This window comes from Macrotis lagotis, chromosome 5, assembly GCF_037893015.1.
Source record: "Macrotis lagotis isolate mMagLag1 chromosome 5, bilby.v1.9.chrom.fasta, whole genome shotgun sequence".
Lineage (NCBI taxonomy): Eukaryota > Metazoa > Chordata > Mammalia > Peramelemorphia > Peramelidae > Macrotis > Macrotis lagotis.
Genome location: NC_133662.1, coordinates 135,201,023 through 135,222,177, shown reverse-complemented (window position 1 = coordinate 135,222,177; position 21,155 = coordinate 135,201,023). Strand labels below are relative to the sequence as shown.

General features: G+C 36.3%; 1 protein-coding gene across 2 annotated transcripts in view; it reads left to right on the top strand.

The window, feature by feature from the left end:
• Nucleotides 1–21,155, top strand: part of THEMIS (thymocyte selection associated) — a 212,414-nt gene that overhangs the window by 93,052 nt on the left and 98,207 nt on the right. For both annotated transcript variants that reach the window (XM_074187552.1, XM_074187551.1), the window contains exon 4: nt 2,820–3,868. In XM_074187552.1, the coding sequence (XP_074043653.1) occupies nt 2,820–3,868 (1,049 nt within the window). The remainder of the gene's footprint in view (nt 1–2,819; nt 3,869–21,155) is intronic.

Below are 21,155 nucleotides of genomic sequence, written 5' to 3'. Positions count from 1 at the left end.
GATAAAAGGAACTTAGAAAAGTATAAAGTGCAGCAATTATACCATGATGATTATTTATGCTGGGAAATATCCTATTCATCCATTTTTCCATTATCATAAGATTACAGACAATAAAAGCAGAGAGAAAATGATTTGTTTTTTAATGCTAAGTCACTGGGATCTTTCATCTCTAGAATGAGTTCTCGAATACTACCCAAGAATTATAAAACTTTTAAGTTAGAAAAGAATCTGAGTCAGGATGACCTATTGCCTAGAAGGTCAGCCTCAGGGTTAGGATGACTGGGGTAAGATACCTATAGGTTATATCATCCTGGACACAGCATGGAACCATAAAGTTTTCTAAGCAATATCATAAGACTATAGGGTAAAAGAAAAGGTATTATTTCATTTATTAGGAAAGGGAGTGTCCTCTCTAAGAGTTCCTGAGATCAATGAAATCACAGGTCTGGTTTCTAACCCAATCCTTAAAAAAAAGTATTTTGAAACATTAATTCTATGACAAAGCTTTACATTAATTCCAAGTCACACAGGGAAATTTGACTCCAGTAGATTGTAAGCTCCTCAAGGGCAAGGATAGATTGTACCTTACACAGTGCCTTTCAATAGCAGATTCTTAATGAATGAATTTTGGATTTGATTGGTTTGTAGACCACTGGAATTAGCATGTTTAACATATTAACAGAAATGAGAGGACTGGGGAAAATTAAGGTTAAGTAAATAGCTTGACTCTACATAAAAATCAAGAAATGTGAATTTAAGAAAGGCATTAACTGTTCTTCCAGTGGGTCAACTTATATTTCTATACTGAGTCAGAAAAAAAAAATCAACTTCAGAGAATTAATTAAAAATAAAATCCATATAATTTTCAATTTTATATATATATATATAAAATGATTGAAGTCTGTGCCTATAAGTTGGTTTCATATTTATCATTATATGTGTACGTGTGTATAAATTATATATACACATGTGTACATATAATATATACTCACATATAACATATACACCTTTATGGATATATATTTTACCTTATAAAAACCTTGAATGTTTCATTTTTCTGAGAGTTTAAGTCACATGTAGCATTATGTCTTTGGGGGGGAGGTGGGGATTTTGCTATTGCTCAGTCACTTTTCAGTCATGTTTGGCTCTTCATGAACCTGTTTGGGATTTTCTTGGCAAAAATATTGGAGTCATTTGCCATTTCCTTCTCCAGCTAGTTATATAGATAAGGAAACTGAGGCAAACAAGGTCAGTGACTTAACGTCACAATTAATACATGTCTGAGGCCAAATTTGAACTCAAGAAATGAGTCTTTTTGACTCTAGGTGGGGAACTCTATTCTTTGCACCACCTAGCTGTCCCCAAATTCATTTTCTCTCTCTCTCCCAGCCTTTTACTTGTGGTATTAATTGCTGTAATAAGACCACTTTATGTTAACTCAATTAGTCCAGTTCATTATAACTCAGAGCTAATAAGGCCAAAATCAATATTTTAATATTAGCCTTGTTGAGTTATAAAACCACAGTCTCTAACTTTAGACTAAGAATGCTGTTGCTCAGAGGTGTGCTGTGGTCACAAGAATCTGAGTGAGATATTTTAGATGAATGATTGTATGTTTTTTACCAGTACTGAGAAAAATAACTCAAGGTATAGGTCTCAATGACAGCTCAGTATCATTTTCTTTGTTATATAATGTTATCATAAAATTGGAGTTAGAAAATAATTTTATTATTATTATTATTATACAGAAACAGTATTGTTGTCTATGTAAGATAGCATCAACATTATTATTTTATAGGAAAGTAGCTTTTTTTCTAGATCTTACTCGATGTAATTGATGTAATTCACATCTATTTTATCCATGGGAAAACTCAGACTCATACTTGCTAAATGGCAAAAGAAAGTTCATATCAAGTTCATGATTGAATCGAGAATGGAATTGACTCCGGGGGCAAAGTCCTGGTTTTTTTGACTCTCTTGTCAATATTCATGTCAAAATTCTGAGACTCAAAGTCATCTTTGCAACAGCAGATTGACAGAGTAGCTGTGAACTATTAAAAATATAATTGAGGTCTGTCTGGGATCTTTTTCTGCATTTAAATGCTTATATTGTGGGACTTGGCAGTGATACTCTTCATCATAAAGTAGTTTTTGGTGGGTCTGTCTTAGGTTTTGGGGAGGTTATTTGCTAATGTTTCCAAAGGATTGTAGAATTTAGAGCTACAAGAGATCACAGAGATAATTTTATCCAACTCCCTTATATTCCTAATGAGGAAACTAAGACACAGGAAGGTTAATTGATTTGATTAAGATTATTATGGAACTTGGTGATTGTCAGGGTAGTATTTTTACTTGGGTTTTCTTCCTCCACAGACTTTGTTTCTAATAAAGTATCAGCAGATATGGACCTGGTATAATGGAAAGAGAGTTGTCTTCTTGAGGCAGGGGACCTGAGTTCAAAATCCTTCAATAATGATCATTATCTGGGTGGCTAAACTCCCTAGGAGCAAGTCTTCTCATTTGTCAAATGAGATAGTTGGACTAATTGACTGCTCAATTCCCTTCCAGATTTAGACTTTTGTTATATGTAAGGCATTTATTTTTAGAAACATGAAATTATATAAATATGTAAATATGTATGTATTTATGACAGGGTGGGGAGGGGGGGAGAGAGAGAGAGAGAGAGAGAGAGAGAGAGAGAGAGAGAGAGAGAGAGAGAGAGAGAAGATAATTGTATGTGGGAAGTACACTAACGATATAGCATTACCAAAAATAATGTGGCTAGGTCAAATTTAAGCACCTTTTTTTTTCCTTTTCAGTTCGAAAGGATATTGTTCGCATCCTCTCTGACCTTGATGTGGAAGTTAAAGACATAACTGACTGTTACGATGATCAGTGTTTCCTTCAGCTTCTATCCACTGGAGATATTTTTGAAAAGACTAGTAAGGAATTCCCCATGGCAGTTGAAGTGATAGAAGGACCTCAAGGGAATCCTTTGGCCAGTGGCTTATTGCAACCTGGGAAAACCATTGTCATCCACAAAAAGTACAAGGCATCCAGGATCTTAGCTTCAGAGATGAGAAGTGATTCCCCCAAAAGGCATTTCTTGATTCCAACTAGCTATAAAGGTAAATTCAAGCGGAGACCTCGAGAGTTCCCTACTGCCTATGACCTGGAGATAGTGAAGAGTGATAAAGAACAGCTCCATGTGGTAGCCACTAAAGCCTTTGATTCCCCTTGTGAGGAGTTGTCGTCTGTGTCTGTGGGGGACCAGTTTTTAGTTCAGCGCTCACAGACCAGTGAAGTTCTGTGTAAGGGGATCAAAAAGGAAGTAGGTGTTCTGGCTTGTGAAAAAATCCTCAAAAAGGCCTATGAGCCTGTTCTTTTACCTCTGTGCATGGAAGGCGGCTTCATAGAAGTGATTCATGACAAGAAGCAGTACCAACTTTCCAAGCTGTGTGCTCAGTTTCGCTTGCCTTTCAATGTCAAGGTCTCTGTGAGGGACCTTTCTATTGAAGATGACATTTTGGCTGCCACACCTGGTCTGCAGTTGGAGGAGGAGATCACAGACTCTTATCTGCTTATCAGTGACCTCTCTAACCCCAGTGAAAGCTGGGAGATTCCTGTCAATCGCTTGGGCATGTCTGTCCAATTGGTTAGCAACACAGTTGATGTCATTGATTCATTTCCAATCCGAACCATTGTAGAAGAAATCAGTGAAGAACAGTATTATATGATGAGGAGGTATGAAAACCTAGCCTTACATCCACCACCTCGGCCCCCCAAAAAACCCTCCATAATGGAAAAGAAAACAAATTTTCCTGCTCCTTCCAAGATAAATATCATGGTTCCACCAAAGTCTCCCAAGGTAGGCCTTTGTTTCTTTAACTTAGCCCTTGAAGCATCTACTTGAGGAGACTTCATTGCAGATCTTTATTGAATTTATTTTTTGCTTACTTGCCTTTTCTTCTTGCCATATTTGAAATGAGGCTTTACGGGCTACATTAAAGGAATGGGCCCCTACAGAGCGTAAGCTGCTACAGCATACTTAAGCATGGGATGTTGTGTGAGGTTTCTGCTGAATTAGGAGTAACAGGGAAGGAATTTGTATATAAGGACTCAATTTGCCATTTCAATGGTGGTTTTGGTAATTATGAGTGTTTTATAAGGTAGCTTAGCAGCAAATCAATTTCATTCTGGAAGCACTGAGTGTTTTCATCTAGGTAGTGTAGCTTTAATACTTTATCTAGGAAATGAGCATACAATAAACTCCACTGCTTTTGGGGTAGCTGGTAGCATAAGCAATAACACTTGTCTTCATTTTGTTTTATGTTCGGAAAGATGGAAAATGGCTTGGCGAAACTATGTGCAGAAATGGGAACAGCATCTGCCCACATTCTGTCTATCTTAGCCAGAGCTGTTATCATTCGCTCTTCCATTCAAAAACAAAATCAATAAAATTGCAGACAGTTTGGGATCATTAGAGTCAATAGAGCCATCAACAACTTAAAGACTTTATACTGAAGCAGCTTCATTCTTCTCTGAGCTAGCTGCCCTTTGGTTGCTGCCTGGATGCAAGTTGGAAAGAATTTGATCTTTTGTCTATCATGAGAGAGATTGGTATCCACTTTGAGACTGCAGAGGTGTAGATGGGGAAGAGAGCTTTGATATGGCAGATGTAGAAATAGTGTTGAAGAATAAGACAATTAGCATGACAAAGAGATGGGGGATGTTTAAGTATCTAGATACTGTAACACATTTAAAATCGATTGCCAAGATTAGATTCTGATTATATGTAGGAGAGATCTACATTGGATTTATAGACTCCTCTTGTGAAAATTGAATCTGTAGGAATTTTCTATGCTTAAGATTGTTAGGTGGATTCCTTACTGGGCTGACAGTTTTGTTCCAAAGATTGCTGATTTAGGGATTATTGTTAAACTAGAGAGGGGTCTAATGCCTGAATTGTTATCAATTATTTGGTTGAACACAAAGAATGAAGGCATGCCTATCAAATCCATAGATGATAAAACTAAGAGAGAGTTATAGGCTGGCTGATAGAAACTCAAGATGACTTCACTCAGAATTATAAACCAAAATCAATAGTAATTTTCAGTAATAAATATGTCAAACATTTCATTTTAAAAATCTGTCAAATGTATATAGGAGGGAAGTGCCTTGATATCTATTCATATTAAAAAAATTTTCAAATTTAAAAGGACTGATGAATTTTAAAAAACTAAGACCTGTGATTTCATTGGAATAAAGAAATCCTAGTATGGAAATTCCCTTTTCCAAAGCAGAACTTTACTTGTTCTGTAATCTATAATCTTAGGATGATTCCTGGGGAGGTTGAATGCTTTTTCCAAGATCACTCAGAAAAAATGTGTCATAAGTAAGACTTGAACCCAAGTCTTCTCGACTCTATTAACTATTTTACTGGGAGAATGAAAAGATACTACCATAAACTGTCTTTTTTTATGTAGTACTAGTTTTGTACAGATTAAAGAAGGTAATTCACATTGCCCTGGGTGCTAACCAAACAATTTCTGTAGTCCTAATGAAAAAAATCACAACAGCAACAATGATATCTAGTATTTATACAGTGCTTTAAGGTTGTAAAAGTGCTTTAGAGAAATATTATTTCTTTCTATCCTCACAACAACTCTGAGAACAGGTATTATTATTATCTTCATTTTATGGTTGAGGAAAAGGAGGCGGGTAAATTAAGTGACTTGCCTGGGATCACAACACTTGAAGTGTTTGAGGCTAGATTAAACTCAGATCTTTCAGGCTACAGGTCCAGTGTTCCACTGTACCACCTGGCTGTCTGAATATTATGTCTACTTTTGGGGGGGAGGTGACCACATAACTTATTAGTTATTAACAGTTTGTTCTTAATTTATGATACATAATTTTGCATTTGTTTACAAAGCAAATTATCTACCAACTCCCATGGAAGACAATGTATCTTGTAATTTTGTTAAGAGAAAAGATGTTTTCAGTATTTTTTCTTCCTAAAAAGCTTAGCATTCTAGTTCCAAGCATAATACCTTAGGAGAAATTTTAACTATATGGAGTGGGAAGTAGAGGAATAGTAGAATTGTAAATATATATATTTCACTTAAGAGTGAAAACAGGAAAGGGGAGAAGAAGCCTAGAGGGCAGAATGATCATGAGTACAAATGCAGGAGAGTGATTTAGCTGTCATTCCAGTGAACTTTGAGAGAGAAGGTGAGCCTAACATTGTAGTGCCATAGCAATAGGATGAATGTGAGAACTACATATGATAGAAGTTAGTCACACTGAGGAGGAAATCCAGATCCTTCCTATACTCCTCTATGCAAGTATCTAGAGCATCTTTTGCCTCATACTTTTATTGCTCAGGATGGTAAGAACTCTTAAAACATCATAAAGATCTAAAGAATAATAGAAAAAGGAGGGAATTTAGAGGTCATCTAACCAGCATTTATATTTTATGGCTGAGGGAACTGAGACTCAGAGAGATAAAATGACTTACTGGAGGTAATGCTGTAAATGAAAGAAGGATGTAATAATGGGGATTTCTTTTGGGTCTGAATTGGCTTATATTTCTGCTGAAGTACCTTCCAACTCTCAAATCCTGTGATTTGGGGAAGGGAAATAAACCAGATCCTTTGACTTTAAAAGCTTGGTATACTTGCTATTATGTAAGAGGAACAGTTGGGTGGACTGAAAACACTTAGTATGTAGGGGATAAGAGGGGTATGTAGTAGTTGTCTTCAGATATTGGAAGGTTACATCCTTTGGATGACCTTCATTGCATTGAACCAGGACTAAAAGTCAAAATAACAAGGAAACAAGGCATTCTTACAATTCTTAGAATTTGTTATCACCAATTGAATGAAATGTCTTACAAAATTTTGAGCACCCCATCTCTGGGAAATATATCCTTTAAGAACTGTGAATGGCAAGTTTGTTGATAAGCTTCCTTTTGAAGAAATTTGCTAGAAAAATCAACTACATGTAACAGGAATATTTAGAAAACTTGGAATCTTTAAAAAAATTATTCCTCCCTTACAACATGCATGCTCATATACACAAAAATACATGTTTATGTTTGACTTTATTGGAATTATAATAATACATACTTTCAACATAATGGGAAAAACCATTTTAATGTGCTGTCTGCTCCCAGAGAAAGTCATTTAGAGAAAAAGCTTAGAATTTTGTATCACATTATGAGGGCAATTTTAAGTATGGAGATTTTTTTCCTCCCATCTTTAGGTAGTCAGCTTTTAAGGCTTCAAACTCACTCAGCACTTTAAAATGCCTCATTACACACTAAGAAGAGAGCTTCAGTTACCTCATTAATAGAAGTTTACTTTTACCTTTCGAATGGGTTGTTAAACTTATTAGATCATTTCTTATGTTATTAAATTATTGGGCAGATATATGGGAGATCTGAGTGTAGGAGTATCTAAAGAGTACTGAGCTCTGGTCAAATTTTTATCTTACATTATTTATGTTATCTATTTCAGTGCTTCACAATTCATAGAAACATAGAATTATAAGAGACTTTAAAGGTTATTGAATCCATACTCTATAGTATCTCTGGCAATTTGGACAGTCATCCTTTCTGTGAAGATCTTCAATAAGAGAAACTAAGACACTTTCAAGGGCAGCCCATTTGGGTAATGCCAATTACACTGAAGAGGAGCAAATAAACAAAATAAAACAAAGAAAAAAAATTCTTTGATGTTATAAAATAGATGAGCTTTACAGTATTTTTTTTATCATGTTTTAGATAAGGTTTCAGACTTTATTTACTATGTACAACTTTCATTTGAATCACATTTAAATCATTTTTTTATATTCATTTAAATGAATAACTTTTGATGGTTTGTTATGTTTTCCCTGTATACCTTCCCTTTTGGGGGGGTTCAACAATAGTCTGCTGTAGTGTTTAGACTCTTCTTGTCTAAACATTATTTTTCCTTTGTTGAGATTTCTTGGTAGAAACATTCATTACCTGTGTTCCTCCTGATCACAACTAAGTTTCCAGGTCAGAAGTCCAACTATGAATTCAAGAAATAGAATCTGAGTGATTCATTATGTTCTATCACATTATGGACTTTGAGAGTAAAAATTTGTTGAAAATTTTGTTCATTTTAAAAACTAATTTTAGAGACAACTTATCTGCTTCAATTTCCTCAAATGTCAAAAAGATCTTTGTCAGGTCAAATCTGACCCTGACACTTAATTACCTAGCTGTGTGGCTTTGGGCAAGCCACTTAACCCCATTGCCTTGCAAAATAAACTAAAAAAAAAAAAATCTTTGTCAGGAAAAGAGGGAAGGAAGGAAAGATGGAAGGAAGTTTTTATTAAGTGCCCATTAGACACAGGCAAATATTTTCTCATTTGATCCTCACAGCAGCTTTGGAAAGTAGAATCTGCTATATCCCCTTCCTCCCTCCCTTCCTTTCTCCCTGCCTCCCTGCCTGCCCTCCGGCCTTCATTCCTGCCTCCTGCCTTCCCTCCTTCCCTCCTTCCTTCCTTCCTGACTGCCTTCCTTCCATCTTGTCTTTCTTCCTCACTTTTCCTTCCTGAATTTGATGTTGGCATTTTAATTTTATTCATTATTCTTTAAAACATTAACCTTTTACTTCATCGCTCAAGTGAGTCTATATTTTGTGGGGGGAAGTGGTATTCTGTTTACTCTTAAACAAGAATATTTTATTAATGTATAAAAAATTATTTGTACAAAAAAAGAATAAATATTAAAAAATTAATCTTTCATCACTTTCTATTACTTGAGCACTTATAAACATTCTCTTAGAGCATGATTCTTAGAAATGTATCTTTTTATTTTTTGTGATTTATTTTTCAGATAAAGAAGATATGCATAATTTCTATTGCCTTGATATTTTTTTCATGAAACTAAGTTTAATGTACAAAAAAATTATTTTTTTAGGTCTAGTGGCTTACTTCCCACTTGCTTTCCTTTAATCAATCCTTTCCTTTGATACCAATGTTTTTAATATAGTGGGGGGTTTTTGTATCCTTGTTCATAAATAAAACATCAGTATTTAGTCCTCTCATGTTGTAATCCTGAAAGATACAAACCCATTTAGATTATGAGATATATTCTGTGACTACTTTTTCATGTCTTAATGAAAAGTTCAATGGTTTGAATATACCCTCTTGCAAAGAAGCTATCCTTTTATGTGCTAAAAGTTAACTTTGAATTTCAGATGTTAAGATCATGAATTATTTAAAAAAGGACATGAAGATAGAAAGGTTACTTCAAATGGGCAATTACTACCTTGTTATTCTACCTTGTCATGTAATCTCATTGTTAGATTTTGAATCAATTCAATCTTAATTCAGGTAAGATTTTCATAGGTTGAAAACAGGATGTTTTTTGTTTTGTCTTTTTTACTTTGTAAAAATAAGGTGTATGTTGATAATTCCAATTTTTAGTATATGTGCTGCTGAAGCGAGCACTGTACATTGATAATTGAGAAAGTATGTTTGGAAATGAAGAAAATAGATAATATATTTATTTAGCAAAATAACCAGTTATTGAATGATGTCTTTGTCTCTTTGGGTCACAGGAATAGGGAATTTAACTTCATTTGACCTGACTATTCCTGCTAGCTATCATTTGATAACCCTTGACCTTTCAGCAGAACTCTTTGAGAAAGTCTAGGACCCTCAATTTTTCTTACTTGCTTCTGAACCTTTTGCAATCTGATTTTTTTGTCTCATTCAAATGAAATAACCCTCTCCAATGCTATCTTTTTTTACTAAATCTAATGGATTTTTAAAAATTAATCTTCATCCCCCTTGATTTCTCTGAAGCATTTGTTGCTACAAATCACTTTCTCCTCTTGAATACTCTCTTTTTTCCTATTTTCCATGACAATGATCTCTCTTCCTTCCCTCTCTACCCACCAGACTACTTTTCTGTCTTTCCTAAATCTTTATCCATGTTATTGCCCCCCCCCCCAAATCTATCAATGGCCCCTAAAGGTCTGCCCTTGGCCCTCATCTCTTTTTCCCCTCCATCCTATTTCAGCTCCCATTGGTTTAAATATTATCTTTATGATTCCCAGATCCATCTATTCAGCTCTAGTGTCTCTGTTGAGCTGTAGTGTCACATCACTAATTGCCTTTTAGACTTTTCAAACATATAGACATATCAAACTCAGCATATCCAAAATAGAACTGTCCCCTCTTCCCAACATCCCTATTACCATTAAGAGCATCAAAAACTTCTTAATCACCCAGGCTCACAATCTTGGTACAATCCTTGACTTACCCACTGTTGCCAAATCTCATAGTTACTAGCTTCGTGACATCTCTAGTATTTATCTTTCTCTCTCCTATCATCATTTATCACCCAGACTATTCTAATATCACTCCAAATTGTCTCCTTACCTCAAGTTTCTTCTCATTCTCAAGGATCCTCTACTCAGCCAACATGATTTTCATGTCAACTCCATGTGAAAAGAGCTTCAGTGATTCCCTATAACCTCCACAATCAATCAAATAGCAAGACCTCTGTGTGACACTTAAAATGTCATAACTTGGAGCTTTCTCCATTTCCATATACTTTATGCATTACCTCCACAATCCAGTTACAGTGGCCTAGTTGCTGTTCTTTGATTAACATGCTGTCTCAAGGGGCAGCTAGGTGGCATTGTGGATAGAGCACTGGCCCTGTAGTCAGGAGGACCTGGGCTTAAATCCAACCTTGGCCACTTAATAATAACCCAGCTGTGTGGCCTTGGGCAAGTCACTTAACCCCATTGCCTTGCAAAACCAATAAAAATTTTTTTAAAAGATACTCCATCTCTTATCTCTCTGCTTTGAAACTGGCCATCCTTCATGCTTGAAATGGTCTCCTCTTTCCCCTACTCCCCACCTCATAGCTTCCCCTACTTCCTTAAGGACTCAGCAGAAATTTTACCTTCCACAGGAGGTAGTCCTCTAATACTAGCATCTACAAGGTGCAAACATTTGAGAAAACAGAACTAGAAACAAAAATCATATTTAGCATATTCCTGAGATAATTTACAGTATTACTGAACAGGTTTATGTCTTAGTCTCGTCTGCCATAGAGCACAAAAATAAGAATTTCAACCTAGAACACAAAACAAAATCCAAATACTGATTTCTCATTACCCTTCCTCAACCATATCATTTTTTATTATTGCTTTACAATGTATAAATTATGTTAAAGTAAATGTAATATTCAATATTGAGGGGTCATAGACAAGTTGCATTTATATTTTTGAATTTACCATACTACATGAATAAAACAACAATAAATTTCCATGAGAAAATATATTTTGAAAAGTAAATTGTTAGAAAGTTTTTTCTCCCTTTATATCTACCCTCAAACTATCTGCAACTTCCAATCATTGTTCCTAGGTTTAACTCAAGGTCAAAGATTGTCTTTTGCCTTTCTGTATCTCCTTCAATTAGTAGAGGCCCTGGTACTTAACAGACCCTTAATAAGTGCTTCTTCACTAACTAGGGGAAAGCAAAACAGACTATTTTTTTTCTTTCCTCAGAAGTTCTTCAAATAACCCCATGCTCTCCAAGAATGGATCCTTCCCTTCTAATGTCCCTATTTCCATCAAAACACTTGGTCTCCAGTCCCCTCAACAACCTGACCCTTTTTTGCTGGCCTAACTCCAAATAAAGTAATTCCTAAAATGTGTCATAATACTGAAATGAATACAATATTCTAGACATTATCCTAGGGCAGAGCACAGTAGGATGATAATCTCCTACCTTCTAGATACTGTGTCTTTCTTAATGTGATGTATGTCCTTTGCTTTCTAAGAAGACCATGACATCAGGGAAGTGATGCTATGATAAGCACTTGAATTGGATTTGGAGGGGGGGTGCTATGCTAAGTCACCAGTCTCACTTTCTCCTCCAGCAAGCATCATGTGGGTCCAGTGGTCAGATATGAATCAGGACAACTGGAGATGGTCCTAAATGGAAGACAATCAGAATTAATGACTTGCCCAAGGTCACCCAGCTTTTAAGTGTCAAGACTCTAAGACTGGGTTTGAACTCCAGTTCTCTTGACTCCAAGACCAGCGCTCTAATCACTGTGCCATGTTGTTGGTAGCTTAAAATCAACTTATCCTTCTTTTTCTTTTGATCCCATGTCACATGATTGATTTTTATCAGCACACTAAAATTCCCAGATATTTTTTCACACAAAATATTTTCTAGTCAGATCTTTCCTATCCAGTTCTACTTAGATGAAAAATATAAAAACAAGCACAAGACTTTATAGTTATCATTTTAAAATTTCATCTTATTAGATTGAATTCATCAGTGTAGCCTTTTTTGGATACTAAGTATATGAGCCAAAGACAGAATATCTCTTTCAGGTGGGAATTTCATAAGCATACATTTATGCTTTCATTCAAATAAATGACAATTATAATAATACTGGTAACACAGAACCAAACACAGAGCAGAGACCCCCTTTTTAGATGATGCCTACTCAATGTCATATCTTTAACCAGTTCTGAATCCAGTTTCTCCATCTTGTCCATAAAGATCATATCAGAGATTATCAAATATTCTTCTGAAATCAATTTGTACTATACCTAGTGCATTCTCCTGATTAACTAGGTCAGCAGGCCAATAACAAAAGAAAGAAGGGACAGCTAGGTGGCATAGTGGATAGAGTACCAGCCTGATTCAACTCCGACTTCGGACACTGTGCTTGTATGATCTCAGGCAAGTCACTTAATCTCATTGTCTCAAATAAATAAAAATTTAAAATATATATATATATAAAGAAAGAAGATAGTCTATTCTTTTTCAATGAAACCATTCTGGCTCTTGATTATCATTATTCCCCTTTCTATGTACTCACAAGCCATCAATTTAATAATAATTATAATATAATAGGAACAATAGTCAATATAATATAGACTTTGCTAGGAGCTCATCAGTCTCAGTCAATCTTTTGTATGTGCCATCTTTTCATTTTTTTTTTTTGAAAATTTAAAGATATTCTTTTGGCACTTCTATTTTACATGACTTTTTGAAGATCAATGACAGTAGTTTGGTCAACATGTCTTCATTCTGAAATTCTTTTTGAACTGAAAGTTGTATTTCATTCAGGACTGGTTACTTGGACTCAATGAAAACAGCTGGGGACTTTCTTAATGTTACTTCACTTATTTGGGGTTTCAAGTTAATCATGTTTTTGTATCCTTTTCAGTCCAAAGATCATTCTTGGTGGAAAAAGAAGCAAGATAAAGGATAAGTAATTTTACCTTCTTTTTGTTATCTGTTATCATCAGTCCATCTCCCCAGAGCAGTGGTTTTTATCTCTTCCTTAATCTTCCTTTAGCCCTAGTTTTGGTATTCTTCACCAGTTTCATCTCATTCTGAAGCCTTCTAAAACTATTATTTCAGGATCATATTACTTCTTTGTATTCATTCTAGTATGTCTGTGCACCCATCTTTTATGTGACTTAAAAAAAAGTTAGTTTATTAAAAATTTCTATGGTATTTTTTTAGATATCTCTTCCCTTTCTCATCAGAACCATTTGTTTGTTAATTTAGAAAGTTTTAGAAATTTAGCTGAAACATAATTGGAGCTTTTCCCAGGGTGCCAATGTCTGAAGGGTAGTGTTATAAATGAATGAAAGAAAAACATGTTGAGTGAGAGATTTTTATTCATGAATCCTGCAGGATACGGGTACCTCACCTGGTGTGAGGCACCAAGTAGTATTCGAACATCAGGTAATTTATTGTCTTTAGAAATGTTCTCCTCCCTCTTGGATAGTCATAGGCTCTCAGAGTTTGAGTTACAATCTAAGAGGTCTAAGAGGTCCACCCATTCCATGACATGCCCCTAATATGACCCCCCCTCACATCATACAAAGCATGATATACTGATGAACTCCAATCTTCACAGGGGGTGTGTGGGATAATATTAAATTACCTAATTGCACAAACTCAGTTGCATTAGGTTAAGATCTCTAGGTCATTCCTTACAGGTTAAGAACCTGTCTTGGGTTTGCCATCTCTGGAATGGGATTAGGAAAACTCTCCCAGTTTTGAGATTGGCTGGGCCATTCCCGCTTTGTAATGGAGTCCCTAAGGGCTCCCCTTCATACCCTGTAAAGACCAACACCCTACATTCCTCACAGTAGACATGCTTCATTTCTTTGTTGATTTTGTGGCTCAATGTAGTCCTTAAGGAGTACTGTACCCCAGCCCTGCTATACCATGTCTCCTGCCTGTGTTACTTCCTTTTACCTTCCTGATCCTTCTGTAGGTGAAGATTATTATCCATACTGGAGGGGCTGAATGAAGATTCTTGTGCAATGTTGCCACTAATGTTTCTTGGGTTCTGTTCTGCCCCGCAAAGAGTCGCAACTCAGACTCAGGAATGCAAGTTTTTTGGAAAGAAAAATAAAGATTTATTAAAGGAAGTTACAGCATATTAAGAAAGTAATAGAAAAGTTTAAAAAGAGCTTAAAGAGAAGATCTCCTGGATTGCTGATTAAATTGGCCAGGCCAGCTGGCCAGAATTCAGCAGGAGACTGAAAGGTAAAAAAAAAAAAAAAAAGACCAGCCCCTCCCTTGGATCTCCTTAAATTCTCTCCCAAAGTCCATGGGAGGGGGTGGTGAGCTGGGAATGACCCAAGTTCCTCATTGGAGATTTTGCCTCTTGGGGAGGTTTTGGGTGGTCTTCCAGGGCCTGTGCTCCCAGGCTGCCCTTCAAAAAACAATGTAACCCAAAGCAGGTTGAAAGTCAAGGCCCTCAGGTGTGGCCTAAATTAGATGATAAAGGAAGGAAGATTCCCTTTACAATGCAAACAAAAGATTTACAAAGTTTGTCTCCAACTGATCTCATCACTCCCATGCCCAGGTTTCTCAGTTTCAGTAGGATAGTCATTTCCTGGTGTAACTGCACCTGACCAGGGCAAACTATCCTCTGTGCCTCCCCCTCCCCTCCCTTAACTAAATTTAGTCTGGGTGCCAGAATTCCTAGTTATGGAACTGAAAAGAATTTATTTGAAGAGGTTAAAGAACAGGAGACCAGTTAGCATAGAAGACTAGGGACTAATTTCATATCTATCTTAAGGTTTTTTTTTTGAAGGATTAGGTTAGCATGAGATAAATAAATCACCATATTCACATTTGAAAATGATTGAAATAGCAGGGATTTAGGATAGCTTTCCCCCATTTTAGTAGTGTTTTTTTGAGGCATAAAGAGGGATCATACTTATTGATCTAACTGGGTTTTTTTGATAGTATGTAAAAAGTAAATGAAGCCTCGCTGTTACCCAGAGTTTCTGAGTTGGTTTGGGTTCTAAGAAACAAAACAGAATATGCAAGAGTTCCAAGTAATCAATGAAAATTAGGAATTTTAGTTGAGTAGAAAAACAATGAATTTGACCGCAAAGGACCCAGGTAGTCATCTCAACTCTGTCTCTTGTTAATATTGGGAAAGTCACATAACCCCTCTGTGCCTCTATTACCTTATCTGTAAAATAAGACATTTCACTAGATGACCCCTTAAGTCCTTTCCAGCTCTCTCTCTCTCTCCCTGATCCTTTGATTTATGGTCCTGTGATTTTGAATGGCCAGTTCAAGATTAGAATTTGTAAAGTTTTATAAGGGCCCAAAACCTTCAAATAGTATATTCAGGAATACAGGGGCTGATAGAATTCCTTTGGTTTCAGAGACTGTGCTTAATGAATAATTCAGTTATTCTTTCAGGAGAAAAGGAATGCCAAAATACCAGACTGCATTAGCTATAAGGAAAAATATGTTTCTGATAATGATAGTTGTTTGTCCATCTAAAACCTCATATCTGCCTCTATGAAAATTTTGCAGAACAAGATAGATACTTGTCTGCTTGGGGAAAGGAAAAAAAAAAGGTTTGCATGATACAGTCTGAAAATTAAGAGTCTGGATTGGATCAAGGAATCTCCAACTCCAGCCCAGAGGCTCACTTGGCTGATTTTAAACTCCCCTTTGTTTAGATGAATATGTAATCAGATGAACAAGTCTTTGTGAAGAAAAAACAATGATTTTGATGGTATTTGTACAAATAGATGAGTACTATAAATTTAAAATAGATATATGGTGTGAGTTTGAGAATACCAGTTGACCCAGCAAAATCCCTTCCTGGCTGATGTAATAAACAAACAGTAAGTCCACTCAGGATCTGAATATCTACAATTTTACTTCTGCTCATTACCAACATTTTAAAGGGTAAATGGGAGTCAATTCAAGAAGCATTTATTTAGATCCAAGTATGTGTCACATGCTATTAAAGCTGTGGATGCAAAGAAAGCTCCCCTCAAAAGAACCCTTCCTTCTCTAAAAGAGTTCAAATGGGAGAACAGTTTAGTGGAGAGACAATATGCAAAAAATTATGTATAAAGAAGATATGTGCAGAAAAATATTGGAGATAATCACAGAGGAAAGGCAGTAGCATTATGGGGGAATGGATTTTAGCTGAGACTTGAAGTCAAGAAAACCAGGAAATAAAGATGAGGAGATAGAGACAGTGAGCCTACTTGGAGTTTGGAGACTGATAATGTTGTGCCAGAAACCAAAAAAGAAAGGCATTCACTGAATCTTGAAGCATCCATGGGAAAATAAGGATTAAGAGGCCTAGTAGGAGACAGGAAAGGGCAGAGTTAAAAGGGGTTTTAAAAAACAGAGAATTTTATATCCTGGAGTTATATTTATATTTTTAAATATTACATATATTATAGGAAAGAAATAAGCATTTATATTTTTCTTGTTCAATCATTTTTAGTTGTGTCTGACTATAACTCCAACTACAGTTGCCATTTTTGGCAAAGATACTGAAGTGGTTTAACCATTTATTCTCCAGCCTTTTTTTATTGATGAGGAAACTGAGTCAAATAGGATTAATTTTCTTAGCTGGGATCACACAGCTAGTAACTCCTGAGGCTGGATTTGAACTCGGGTCTTCCTGACTCTACACTGGGTACTCCTTTCATTGTGACACCTGACTGCCCAAAAGCATTATTGTGAGCTCTGCAAATATGATTTCATTTGATCCTCACTTCAGTCCTGAGGAAACAGGTAAAGGTGGTGTGCTTTTATTATTCCCAGTTTATAGTTAAGGAAACTGAGGCAAACTGAGGTTAAGTGACTTGCCCAGGGTCACAAAGCTAATAGATATCTGAGATCAAATTTGAACTCAGGTCTTTCTGAGTACAGACACCCTATCTATTTTATTTGAAACTGTAGTTTATTGATCAGGAGTATGACAAGGTCAGATCTGAGCTTTAAGATGATCAATTTGACATTTTGTAGGAGAATCATGAAGATAGATGAGTTAGGGATACATTCCAGAAATGATTTTTGGCCTATTGCAGGCTGCTAGCAGGTAAGACAGTGTCAGAATTATTTTCCACTAGCTTGACAAGCATATGCTTACAATGGGGGCTTGGACTGTCAAAGATATATATGGCTTTGACTTCTAAGAGCTGTACTCTAATGAAACAGCCTATAATCAGATAGGGAAAACAAATGAGGGAATGGAAGAGAGGATATTTCGGTCTCTTTGGAGATTTCAGTTGGGGCCTGAAAACTGGCACATGAGAAACATTGCCTGATGCCTTCAAGCTCCAGAGTCCAGTTTGTTGTCTGGGTTTCCAAATATTGATTAGACAAGAATTCACAAGGGAAAGATTAAAATATGGAGCTGAGGAGACAGTTATTCTGTCTTGAGGAGGGGGGGAGGTCTTCCAAACACTTCTGGAACCCAAGTTGGTGAAAGAACTGAAAAGAGAGGCGATGATTTTCTATTAGGGTCTGAAAGAGTAGCTCTGCAGCTGCTGCTTACGTTAGGGAATCACTTCTGATTGTTTGTGACAGCAGAAGTGGCTGAGAAATGCCAAAAACAGAAATCCACAGTCTCCTAGGCATTGTCCAGACCTTTGGAGCATAACACTGTACCCACCAGACTGGCATTTACAGGCTTTTAATCACCAATGCTGTGTCATCTCTGGCAGTGGTTTTGTTAACGAGCTGCTGAATGAGTCGTCTCTGTCTGAATGTGTAACAGGTCTGGGATTTGAATGAGGTCTGATGTCTGTCCCAAGTTTTAGGATCTTCTCTTTGCTTAACATTGAAGTCTGAAGTTTGTCTTCTTGGGTGAATGTAGAAAAATATAGTCTTACATGATCAAGTGTCACCAAAGGATTTTCATTTTCTAGGGGCAGATAAAGATTCACAATTTTGGGTTTGAAGTCTCATGTACATCCACAGTGAACTGATCTCAATAAATAAGTACTTTTAAGAAATGCCAGGATCATTGAATTAAGAGCTGACTTGGACCCTAGAGATAATTTTGTTAAAGTCAACAAACATTGATCAAGGGCTTACAGGCACTATGGTAAGCACTGGAGATAGAAACAGAAGCAAAAAAGATAGCATCTTCCCTCAAAGAGCTTACTTTTAAAAGGGAAAATCAAAGGTAATAAGAAGATGAAAAGAAGGAGGTAGGAGGTACTCAGCACTTGGTCAAGTCTAGACTCTGGAGAGTAAAGAAAACATAGCTCAACTGGGAATTTCCTGAACATTGAAGTTTTGAGAGGAACTCATTAATGAAAAAAAGGGCCAGGACCAGAGGGGTAGATGAAGGAACTGAGGACTATTCATATGATAATTCCCCGACCCACCCTTTTGTTTTTGTTCCTTGGGGATACAGTATAAGGATTAGATCTGTGATCGCATCCCTAGGGGTTTTTGGAAGGAGGCAGTTCCCTCTATCCACCTGTATCAATCTGTACACTTTCCTGCAATTTAAATTCTTAGAGATTGCCTAGAAACCTAAAAGGTTAAATGACTTGCTCAGTGTTGCACAATCAATGTGTGTCAGTTAGGACTGGAGGTCTACACCTTATCTTTACTTCCCCAGAAATCCCATACTTTCCATAATCACTTAAATTTATACAGTATAGGGCGCCTCAAAAGTCTTTGGGCAAGTTTAAGTTATTAAAGTTTAAGGCTTTGGGGACATGCTGTTTTTCAAAGTTTAGAGAATGCAATTTTCCAGTAATAACTCTATAGAGTCAAGCAGTATAATTATCATTACCCTCCTGCATTCATTCAACTAGGTTTTATTAGTCATGTACTATGTACACATTCAACACTGGGTCTAGAGTCAGGGAGATCTGAATACAAATCTGGTCTCAGATACTATGTGATCCTGAGCAAGGGGCTTAATGAAGCCTCATTTTTCTCTTGTGTAAAATAGCTGGAGAAGAAAATGGCACACCCCTCCAGTATCTTTGCTAAGAAAACTCCAAATGGGTTACAAAGAGTTGGACACAACTAAAGTGACTGAACAACAACATCTCCCATATGAGAGGGCTTTCTCAATCTCCAACCTCTTCCCTCCTTGGTGTCTTGTTCCTCCTCCATCTCCAAAATGACCTTGTATTAACTTTATATCTATTTTGTATATTCTTTTATATATGCACATTTTTTTTCCTTGAGGACAAGACCAGTTTAATCTTTATCCTTGTACCTTTAGCAGATAGTATCTATCACTGAGAAGGTGTTTAATAAAGGCTTGTTGCTTCCTTGCTTAATTTTCACTATAGCTTTGCCTTTGAGTCATTAAAAAAGAAAGGTTATATTATTATTCAAAATGTTCAATTTAATAAGTCAGGGAAGTGTGTAATTGATTTTAGAAATGTTTTCATCCAAAATAAAGGTTTGATGCTTAAGGAATAAACTTTAGAAGTTTTTTTTGTTTTAAAATGTGTTTGTTTTTTGAGATGTCTCCCTCGTTCTTCCAGATTGGAAGTGTAGAAGCTACAGGCTTGATTTCACTGCTGGCCATCATCCGAGTTTTGACATGCTCTGTTTCTGATCTTGGTCAGTTTGCCCTTTCTAAGAAAGCTTTGTGACCCCCCTCCCTCACAGCCTGGGATTCACTATACTGGGACCAGCTTTAGTACAACCACCAAACCAGCTTAATGTTCTGAAGATCTGAACTCCCAAATAGTTTCAAACTCCTGAGGAGCAGGAATGACAAATGTGTGCCACCATACTCAGTGGTGACCTTCAGCTATCTTAAAAAATAAAATTAATGACTTTTTCGAGTCTTTACATGAAATCAGTAATCAAACCTAGGGCTTTTGACTTCCAATAGAATACTCCATTCACAAAGTGCTCTTTCTGCTTATTTTGGGGGCTTGGACTGTTAATTCACACAGATAATAGATGGTAGAAAGGAGATAATGACATCTTTTTTTTAAAAATTGCTTTATATAACAACAAATAAACGACTTCATTTTAAAATCTATACTCTCATTCTCCTATATCTATAGAACAATACCCAGTAGGAAAGAAAAGAGAGCAATAAAAAAGAAAAGAAGTTCAACAAACTAAAAGGTTTGTCCTTCATTTTTAAAGAATGATAGCATGGGAGATGATGCCATGACAAGCACATGAATTGGAAATGAGTGGGATAGGGGGTCTATGCTAAGTCACCAGCCTCACTTTTTCCTCCAGAGCCATCTGGGACCAGTGGCCAGATATGAATCAAGACCACTGGAGATGGCCCTGAATGCAAGGTAATTAGGATTAAGTGATTTACCCAGGGTCACACAACTAATAAGTGGGAAATGTCTGAGGCCACATTTGATCTGCTGTCTTCCTGTCTCTGTAGCCAGTGCTCTAAACTAACTACCATACCAAATGAATGTCAATAATTGTATGTTCTACACTAGAAAGACCCATCTCTGCAAAGATGGGAGAGAGGTGTATTTTCTCACCTCTTCTAGGTTAACCAGAGACAATATAATTGCACAGTATTCATTTTCTATTTTTTAAATTTTTCCTGTTGATATAATTATTGTGTTTGCTATTTTTTAGGTTCTATTTTCTTTACTTTGCATCTAGTCACATGTCTTTCCGTGTTTCTCTCTGTTTTGTATAACAAAGTAATGTTCTACTACTGTACAATAATTTGTTGAACCCTTCCAAAATTGCTGGGTAGTTACTTTGTTTCTAGTTCATTCCTCTAAGAAGGGGGTAAGACTCATGAGGCAAAAATATTAGGTATGTTGAACTACTACTTCTTATTTTCACAGAATATTCTGTGATAAAGGAAAATG